At 43.1% G+C, this 9934-nt stretch overlaps 1 protein-coding gene across 1 annotated transcript; it reads left to right on the forward strand.

Annotated features, from left to right (window-relative positions):
* Positions 1-2847: 2847 nt before the first annotated feature.
* LOC128703848 (major facilitator superfamily domain-containing protein 6-A-like) lies at positions 2848-5213 on the forward strand (the record flags this gene model as incomplete). Its single annotated transcript, XM_053798689.2, is given in 4 exon segments — positions 2848-3011; positions 3324-3527; positions 3935-4102; positions 4570-5213. Coding segments are annotated over 4 exon segments (1099 nt in total), but the record flags the coding sequence as incomplete, so codon positions are not given.
* Between the last annotated feature and the right edge of the window lie 4721 nt (positions 5214-9934).

Consider the following 9934-nt stretch of genomic DNA (forward strand, 5'->3'; position numbering starts at 1 on the left):
TGCTGTCTTTGTTTTTGACGTCGCAACACACACGCCGATGGCCCCTGCCTGCACCCTTACCGCTTGAAACCTCTCATTTTGTAACTCCCTCAGTCTCCCCTTGACCTCGACAATTTCATCCATAGGATAGTTGCCCCCCACAGCCCCCTTCCCATAACAGCCCCTTAACCTGTCCTCTAAATAATTTGAAAGGCCATATTTTAAATCATTTGTACTTTTGCCCACCCCCACATGATATTTCCTAATCCTTTCCTTGGCTACACAATCCCACCATTGTACGACATCTTCCACTCCCTGTGCCTCCTCGCTAAGCTCCTTCCACAGTAGAGAAAATCCCACTAACCCCTCCTCATCACTCAATGCACTTATATTTAATTTCCAATAACTCCTGTATATTTCCGCAAGCGCCTCCCACCCAACCTCCACCAACACTGCTCTATGATCCGACCATGCTACTTCAACAGTTTTGAAAGATCTCACTACAACCCCATGAGAAAGATACACTCTATCTAACCTCGCTGCATACCCTCTCCTAACAAATGTATGCTTTGTCTCCCACGCCTTCCCCCCTCGAATGCGTCCCTTAACCTAATATCCCTCAATAAATCTCGTAGGGCCACCGACACATAACCTGCCCCTTTTGGTTCCACATCAGCCCTTCTAATGATGCAGTTCCAATCACCTCCTACTATTGCCACCTCCGGTAATGCACGGAAAAAAAACACAAGGTCCTCACACACAAACTCCTGCTTCACCTGTACGTTATTCTCTGCAGGCGCATATACACTAATAAAGGCCACACGTTTTCCCATCCACAAACCATCTATGTGCAACACCCTTCCCCCTCCCCCCCTCACTTCTCTGCAAAACAAACGGGCTTGCCTCCCTAATTAATATACCCACCCCTCCTGTCAAACGGGCAGATGGCAGGGTTACCACCTGAAACCCCTCCATCTCCAACACCCTACCCTCCTTAAAATTATGCTCCTGAAGGAACACAACATCCACTCTAAATTTATTCAGAAACATTCGAAACCATTCTCTCTTTACACTATTACACAAACCATTAACGTTTATTGTCATACACCGGAGGCCTATTAAAGTTTCCACCCCTGCCTCCTCTCTTCACTCTTCCGATGGGCACCAGAACGTGTGGGACCACTTGTCACCTGCACACTTCCCTCTCTCTCCCCCCCCCCTTCTTTTGGTGCCTCCTGTCATGGCCACCACTACCTTCACCTTCTGCCCATATTTGCTTCCCAGTCCGCTGCGCTGGCGTTAGGACATCATCTGAATCCGACGCAGCAGCTCTCTTTCTTGTGACAGGCGCATCCTCCATGGCTTGGTCTGGGGATGCCTCACAATGTACCTCAACCTCCACTGTACACAGTGGCAATGATCTCGGTGACACCTCAGTCACGCTGTCACTCCCGTCATCTGAATAGTTCTGCTGTTGATGCACCACAGCCTTCAACTCGTCTTCTACCACCTTTCCAGGAGCAGCCACCTCCTCAGGCGGTGACAAGGACTTCTGAACCTCGGCTAATTCCTCCTCAATTTCCAACACTTCCTCCTGTACTTTTTGCTCAACCCGATCCACTGGAAGTGTCTCTGGGCCAGGTAACTGGTCAAGGGCCTCACCCTCTCCCCCAGCCTTATGCGCCTCATCCACTATCTCGCTCCAAAGACGACCACGCCCTCCTTCACGTCGTTGATCATCACCTGCTTCCCCCGGTGTAGAAGCGGATGTCTCCGCCCCTGGGCCAGGAGCTCGTTGCCGCTTCCCACACTCCGCTGCTATGTGATCATATTCCCCACATAGTCGGCATGTACGCCTTTGCCTGGCGTATGACACCATGACCTGTGTCCTGAGTTCCTTTAGGTACACACAAGACGGTATGGGGTGTCACAATGTCAATTTTAGGGTAAAAGTGCCCTCCGGCAGACCTGTGTAGGTACCCATCACCCACTTACCATGCTGCACCAAATGAACAGTTCCGTATTCCTCAAAAACTTTTCTGATATCTGTCTCATCAGCCTCAAAGGGGACATTACGCAGTTTAATCCATGTATAATGTCTGGATACATCGATCATCCTCACATGCACAGCTGGTGTTGCATCAAGACTTACGTCCTGAAAACGGTTGATCAACGACTCATAAACCATTGCTGAGAGCAGTTTCACAAAAATTCTACATGCTCCGTTCAATGCTACTCCGTACAACTCGCCATCCTGAATGCCATACGTGTCTCTGATGATTTTAGGTAGTAATACCTGGGCTGAAGCTGGCGTTATTGCCCCACTGAGAAGTTCAACGCCGACAGTGTTGATCCTGCATCTATAACTGAACGCCATGTTGACTAATGGTAGTTCTCCTGGGCTGACGACAGAGGCGCGACAAGCACCACCTCACACTACTGCAGTCAGGGAACTGAAGTGCATTTGCGCAGGAGGTCTACACAGCCCTAGAGCGATGCAGACAATGGAAGACATTTAGGGTGCCCAAGAGTGATTATTATTATGTAATATTGGCGTCATGAGTAGAGAGAGACTTAGCGATTTTAATGTGTACCTGCACACCAGCACAGTGTAAGTATATTTAGGTACCGGTACACATAAGTATAATTATAAGAGCACATATAAAATATGTGGGGTGGGGGGTGGGGGGCGCCGTATTTGAAAGACCGCTTGCCTTATGGTAAATTTTGGTCATAATTTGACATCGCCGTATTAACGGAACGCCGTAAAGCGGGGCCTTACTGTATATATATGACAAATAAAGAAAATATTTTGTAACCCATGAATCTCATAGGCCAGCCTTTATTCGAAGCATCTCTCTTCCACAGGCCAGCCTTTTACTTGTACTTTGGGCTGAAAATTGTGGCTGGTCTAGTCGTCCTCTGCCTCAGCCTTGACTTCAGGATGCCTTCAAACAAAGTCACTAAGGACTTCAAATCTTTATTAAAAAATGCAGAGGTCTTGACCTACCTGTTAGTTATGATGATCACAGGTGAGATGGCTTGATTATTTGTGAGTGAGAGTCAGAGCATGTTAACATGAACGAGAGGTACAACATCACGGGAGAAGGGTTGTTATTATAATATTCACTGGGAAGCACTAAACCAATTGGTCACACAATGCCTGGGAAATTAATAGTAATCAAGTTTTATCCCGGGAAGGATCCGTCACTATCAATCCCCTCCCGCTCTTGAAGAGAAGGAGAAAGTTGATAGTGAGAGGGAACACTGACACTGGCATAAGACTGATCAAATACAAATTGGATTTTCTTTTTAAATAATACAGTTTTTAACATTTTCATTAGGTGCATTCTTCGGCCTACTGGATCTCTTCCTGTTCTGGCTGCTACAGGATCTGGGAGCTTCCAAAGTCTTGATGGGCATCACTGTGACCGTGGGCACTGCAGCTGGCATACCCATCCTTGTGGCCTCAAAACACATTATCTCCACTCTGGGGCATGCCAACACCCTCATTCTCGGACTTGCCTTCTATGTCGTCCGCATGATAGGTTGTTCATCTTTTATGTTTTCTCAGTATAGTACCATAGTTCATGATTTATATTACAGGAAGAACAATCTAATTGAGTTATTCTTGTTTAATTTCGTAAAATGGTGAGGAAACATCTAATTTTACTTATATGAAGAATTATTGTTATAGTTTTGGAAACTCACTAAATCTGTAGGGGTCATACAGTCCCTGGGAATGGGATGTAATCAGTTTTGATCCAAAGAAGGTTAGGCTCAATTTAGTTCTGTAGACCATGGATCATTTGCCAGCATCAAGGTATTCTCTGTGGTGGGTTAAGCCAAGAATAATTATTCTTTTTCTACATTTACTGACGATACGAGTACATGCCTAAACATTGTGTGTGCGAGGACACGCCATCACTGTAGTGCTAACATGTTTCTCCTCTAGGATATTCCTACATTCAAGATCCATGGTGGTGTTTACCCTTTGAAGCACTGGAATGTTTTACTGTCTCCCTGATGGACACTGCTTCTGTATCCTATGGTGATACCCTCGCCACACCATCCACCATTGCTACACTGCAGGGAATGTATGGAGGCCTTCACTATGGTATTGGTAGGTTGAGAAATCTAAAGGATTAAAATTCTAAAATATAAGTGAATGATAAATTATAAATTCATGGGGGTGAAATAAACCTATGGCTGTCCAATAACCTGGAAAATGGGAAGCAATTAGGTCTGATCTGATTAAGGGGAGAGTAACTCCAATTCCACATATGAAGACCATTTCACCAGGATCAAGTCACTTCTCTTGAACAGGTTGATTTTCGAGAGTACAACTCTAGAAAATGGTCATGTTTACGTCATAGGTTAGGAAATCAAGACAGTGAACTTACAACAAAAGCGAACAAATCATTGCAGTTTTACTTATAAGATACTGAATCTGTTTTTTTTTTAATAAGTGATTGATTTCTCTATATAACTATCAGTTTGTTCAATAATACATACTGTAATTTAGTTTTAATCATCTAGTGATATTTTAGCATCCCGATAAGTTTGTTGATATTTATGTTAACATTACAGGTCGCGCTCTTGGCAGTCTTATTGGAGGAAACCTGATAAAAGTGGTGGGAATTCGTAACACCTTCAGAGGCGCAGCTGGAGTGTCTGCTGTTGCCTGTATACTATACTTTTTCATCAACTATAACTGTTTCCGTAAACAGCAACAAGAGCGCAGACAGAAAGCTATAAGTGAAAAGACAAATAAAGCAACAGTGACAGAAGAAAAGAAACACACAGAGGATAAAATAACCAAATCTACAGCTGATGGCAACGTTCTAAAACAAGAGCATCTCAATTCAGCATTTAATGGAGAACCTAATTCCATAGACGTTGAAAGTGCAAGAAAACCAGAATATGTTAATGCAGCATTTGAAAAAGAATCAGATTCCACAGACGTTACAAAATCAAGAAAAACAGAATATCTTAATTCAGCATGTGAAAATAAATCAGATTCCACAGATACTGAAAATGAAAGAAAAACTGAATATGTTAACTCAGCACCTGAAAAAGAATCAAATTCCACCGACACTGAAAGTACTAGAAAAGCGGACTACATTAATCCTGCATTTGAAAAAGAAACATAATATTGTACACCATATTAATTTTTTTATGGTACTGTGAATGGACATACATTAAAATATTATATATATATATATATATATATATATATATATATATATATATATATATATATATATATATATATATATATATATATATATATATATATATATATAATATTTACAAAGTAGAAGTGATGCAAGGAGGGAAGAGTATATGGAGAAAAAGAGAGAGGTTAAGAGAGTGGTGAAGCAATGTAAAAAGAGAGCAAATGAGAGAGTGGGTGAGATGTTATCAACAAATTTTGTTGAAAATAAGAAAAAGTTTTGGAGTGAGATTAACAAGTTAAGGAAACCTAGAGAACAAGTGGATTTGTCAGTTAAAAATAGGAGAGGAGAGTTATTAAATGGAGAGTTAGAGGTATTGGGAAGATGGAGGGAATATTTTGAGGAATTGTTAAATGTTGATGAAGATAGGGAGGCTGTGATAGGGCAAGGAGGAATAACATCTTGTAGGAGTGAGGAAGAGCCAGTTGTGAGTGTGGGGGAAGTTCGTGAGGCAGTAGGTAAAATGAAAGGGGTTAAGGCAGCCGGGATTGATGGGAGAATACACTAGACCTCATCTTCACTAACAATGATGATCTGATAAGAAATGTCACCATATCAAAAAGAATGTACTCAGATCACAACATAATTGAGGTTCAAGAAGAGTGCCAAAAGGTGTCTGATGAATGTAGCTACAGAAAGGGAGGGGAATGGTTTTCTATTTTTTAGCTAACATACGTGTAAATTTTACCATATTCCTAGTAATGACCCTCGTATTGTTTACCTGGAGTTTACCTGGAGAGAGTTCCGGGGGTCAACGCCCCCGCGGCCCGGTCTGAGACCAGGCCTCCTGGTGGATCAGAGCCTGATCAACCAGGCTGTTGCTGCTGGCTGCACGCAAACCAACATACGAGCCACAGCCCGGCTGATCCGGAACTGACTTTAGGTGCTTGTCCAGTGCCAGCTTGAAGACTGCCAGGGGTCTGTTGGTAATCCCCCTTATGTGTGCTGGGAGGCAGTTGAACAGTCTCGGGCCCCTGACACTTACTGTATGGTCTCTTAACGTGCTAGTGACACCCCTGCTTTTCATTGGGGGGATGGTGCATCGTCTGCCAAGTCTTTTGCTTTCGTAGTGGGTGATTTTCGTGTGCAAGTTCGGTACTAGTCCCTCTAGGATTTTCCAGGTGTATATAATCATGTATCTCTCCCTCCTGCGTTCCAGGGAATACAGGTTTAGGAACCTCAAGCGCTCCCAATAATTGAGGTGTTTTATCTCCGTTATGCGCGCCGTGAAAGTTCTCTGTACATTTTCTAGGTCGGCAATTTCACCTGCCTTGAAAGGTGCTGTTAGTGTGCAGCAATATTCCAGCCTAGATAGAACAAGTGACCTGAAGAGTGTCATCATGGGCTTGGCCTCCCTAGTTTTGAAGGTTCTCATTATCCATCCTGTCATTTTTCTAGCAGATGCGATTGATACAGTGTTATGGTCCTTGAAGGTGAGATCCTCCGACATGATCACTCCCAGGTCTTTGACGTTGGTGTTTCGCTCTATTGTAGATACTCTTAATGACCCTCGTGTAGTAGATAGCCTTTTTAGTATGATAATAAGATGTTATCTTCATTGTAGAATAATAAGAAAATATTATAACCTTTATATTATAATAATAAGGTAAAAGGACCCCAATGGAAATAAGTCACTCTGTCTGACTTTTTTTGGGTTATCCCAGGTTCTCTACACATATGCTGCTATGTATGATAATTCTATGTAACTGTATTAGCGCTTCTTTTTGATTATAATAATAATAAATATGTAACTGTATTTGTGTATACCTGAATAAACTTACTTACTTACATGTATGCGTGGAGCCCCAGACCGACATAATGAGACTAGTCACGAGGGAGCATTCACCAAATTCAACTTCAATAACAAAAACATAAAGTGGGACCAAGTAAACCAAGTCCTAACCGATATAAGCTGGGAAGATATACTAAGCAACACAGACCCCAACTTATGTCTAGAACAGATTAACTTGGTGGCACTCGATGTATGCACAAGGCTTATTCCTCTAAGAAAAAGGAGGAGTAGATGTAAAATAGAAAGAGACAGGCGCTCCCTTTACAGGCGACGGAAAAGAATAACAGAGCGGCTAAAAGAGGTCAGTATATCTGAAATGCGTAGGGAGACACTGGTCAGAGAAATAGAAAGCATCCAACTTAAGCTAAAGGAATCTTATAGGAGTCAGGAATCGCGGGAAGAACTAAAAGCCATAAATGAAATCGAAAGAAACCCAAAGTATTTCTTCTCCTATGCTAAATCAAAGTCAAGAACAACGTCCAGTATTGGGCCCCTACTTAAACAAGATGGGTCCTACACAGATGACAGCAAGGAAATGAGTGAGCTACTCAAGTCCCAATATGACTCAGTTTTTAGCAAGCCGCTAACCAGACTGAGAGTCGAGGATCAAAATTAATTTTTTATGAGAGAGCCACAAAATTTGGTTAACACAAGCCTATCCGATGTTATCCTGACACCAAATGACTTCGAACAGGCGATAAATGACATGCCCATGCACTCTGCCCCAGGGCCAGACTCATGGAACTCCGTGTTCATCAAGAACTGCAAGAAGCCCCTATCACGAGCCTTTTCCATCCTATGGAGAGGGGAGCATGGACACGGGGGTCGTCCCACAGTTACTAAAAACAACAGACATAGCCCCACTCCACAAAGGGGGTAGTAAAGCAACAGCGAAGAACTACAGACCGATAGCACTAACATCCCATATCATAAAAATCTTTGAAAGGGTCCTAAGAAGCAAGATTACCACCCATCTAGAAACCCATCAGTTACACAACCCAGGGCAACATGGGTTTAGAATAGGTCGCTCCTGTCTGTCTCAACTATTGGATCACTACGACAAGGTCCTAAATGCACTAGAAGACAAAAAGAATGCAGATGTAATATATACAGACTTTGCAAAAGCCTTCGACAAATGTGACCATGGCGTAATAGCGCACAAAATGCGTGCTAAAGGAATAACAGGAAAAGTCGGTCGATGGATCTATGATTTCCTCACTAACAGAACACAGAGTAGTCGTCAACAGAGTAAAGTCCGAGGCAGCTACGGTGAAAAGCTCTGTTCCACAAGGCACAGTACTCGCTCCCATCTTGTTCCTCATCCTCATATCTGACATAGACAAGGATGTCAGCCACAGCACCGTGTCTTCCTTTGCAGATGACACCCGAATCTGCATGACAGTGTTTTCCATTGCAGACACTGCAAGGCTCCAGGCGGACATCAACCAAATCTTTCAGTGGGCTGCAGAAAACAATATGAAGTTCAACGATGAGAAATTTCAATTACTCAGATATGGTAAACACGAGGAAATTAAATCTTCATCAGAGTACAAAACAAATTCTGGCCACAAAATAGAGCGAAACACCAACGTCAAAGACCTGGGAGTGATCATGTCGGAGGATCTCACCTTCAAGGATCATGACATTGTATCAATCGCATCTGCTAGAAAAATGACAGGATGGATAATGAGAACCTTCAAAACTAGGGAGGCCAAGCCCATGATGACACTCTTCAGGTCACTTGTTCTATCTAGGCTGGAATATTGCTGCACACTAACAGCACCTTTCAAGGCAGGTGAAATTGCTGACCTAGAAAATGTACAGAGAACCTTCACGGAACACATAACGGAGATAAAACACCTCAATTACTGGGAGCGCTTGAGGTTCCTAAAACTGTATTCCCTGGAACGCAGGCGGGAGAGATACATGATTATATACACCTGGAAAATCCTAGAGGGACTAGTACCGAAATTGCACACGAAAATCACTCACTATGAAAGCAAAAGACTTGGCAGACGATGCAACATCCCCCAATGAAAAGCAGGGGTGTCACTAGCACGTTAAGAGACCATACAATAAGTGTCAGGGGCCCGAGACTGTTCAACTGCCTCCCAGCATACATAAGGGGGATTACCAACAGACCCCTGGCAGTCTTCAAGCTGGCACTGGACAAGCACCTAAAGTCGGTTCCTGACCAGCCGGGCTGTGGCTCGTACGTTGGTTTGTGTGCACCAGGTGTTTACAGTGAAACATATAAGTTAACAGTATTTAGATAAGGCTAAAGAGGTCTTTGTGGCATTTATGGATTTGGAAAAGGCGTATGACAGGGTGGATAGGGGATCAATGGGGCAGATGGTGCAGGTGTATGGTGTAGGAGGTAGGTTACTGAAAGCAGTGAAGAGTTTTTACGAGGATAGTGAGGCTCAAGTTAGAGTATGTAGGAAAGAGGGAAATTATTTCCCAGTAAAAGTAGGCCTTAGACAAGGATGTGTGATGTCACCATGGTTGTTTAATATATTTATAGATGGGGTTGTAAGAGAAGTAAATGCGAGGGTCTTGGCAAAAGGCGTGGAGTTAAAAGATAAAGAATCACACATAAAGTGGGAGTTGTCACAGTTGCTCTTTGCTGATGACAGTGTGCTCTTGGGAGAGTCTGAAGAGAAGTTGCAGAGATTGGTGGATGAATTTGGTAGGGTGTGCAAAAGAAGAAAATTAAAAGTGAATATAGGAAAGAGTAAGCTTATGAGGATAACAAAAAGATTAGGTGATGAAAGATTGGATATCAGATTGGAGGGAGAGAGTATGGAGGAGGTGAATGTATTCAGATATTTGGGAGTGGACGTGTTAGCGCATGGGTCTATGAAAGATGAGGTGAATCATAGAATTGATGAGGGGAAAAGGGTGAGTGGTGCACTTAGGAGTCTGT

The sequence above is a fragment of the Cherax quadricarinatus genome, chromosome 87, assembly GCF_038502225.1.
Source record: "Cherax quadricarinatus isolate ZL_2023a chromosome 87, ASM3850222v1, whole genome shotgun sequence".
In the NCBI taxonomy this organism is placed as follows: domain Eukaryota; kingdom Metazoa; phylum Arthropoda; class Malacostraca; order Decapoda; family Parastacidae; genus Cherax; species Cherax quadricarinatus.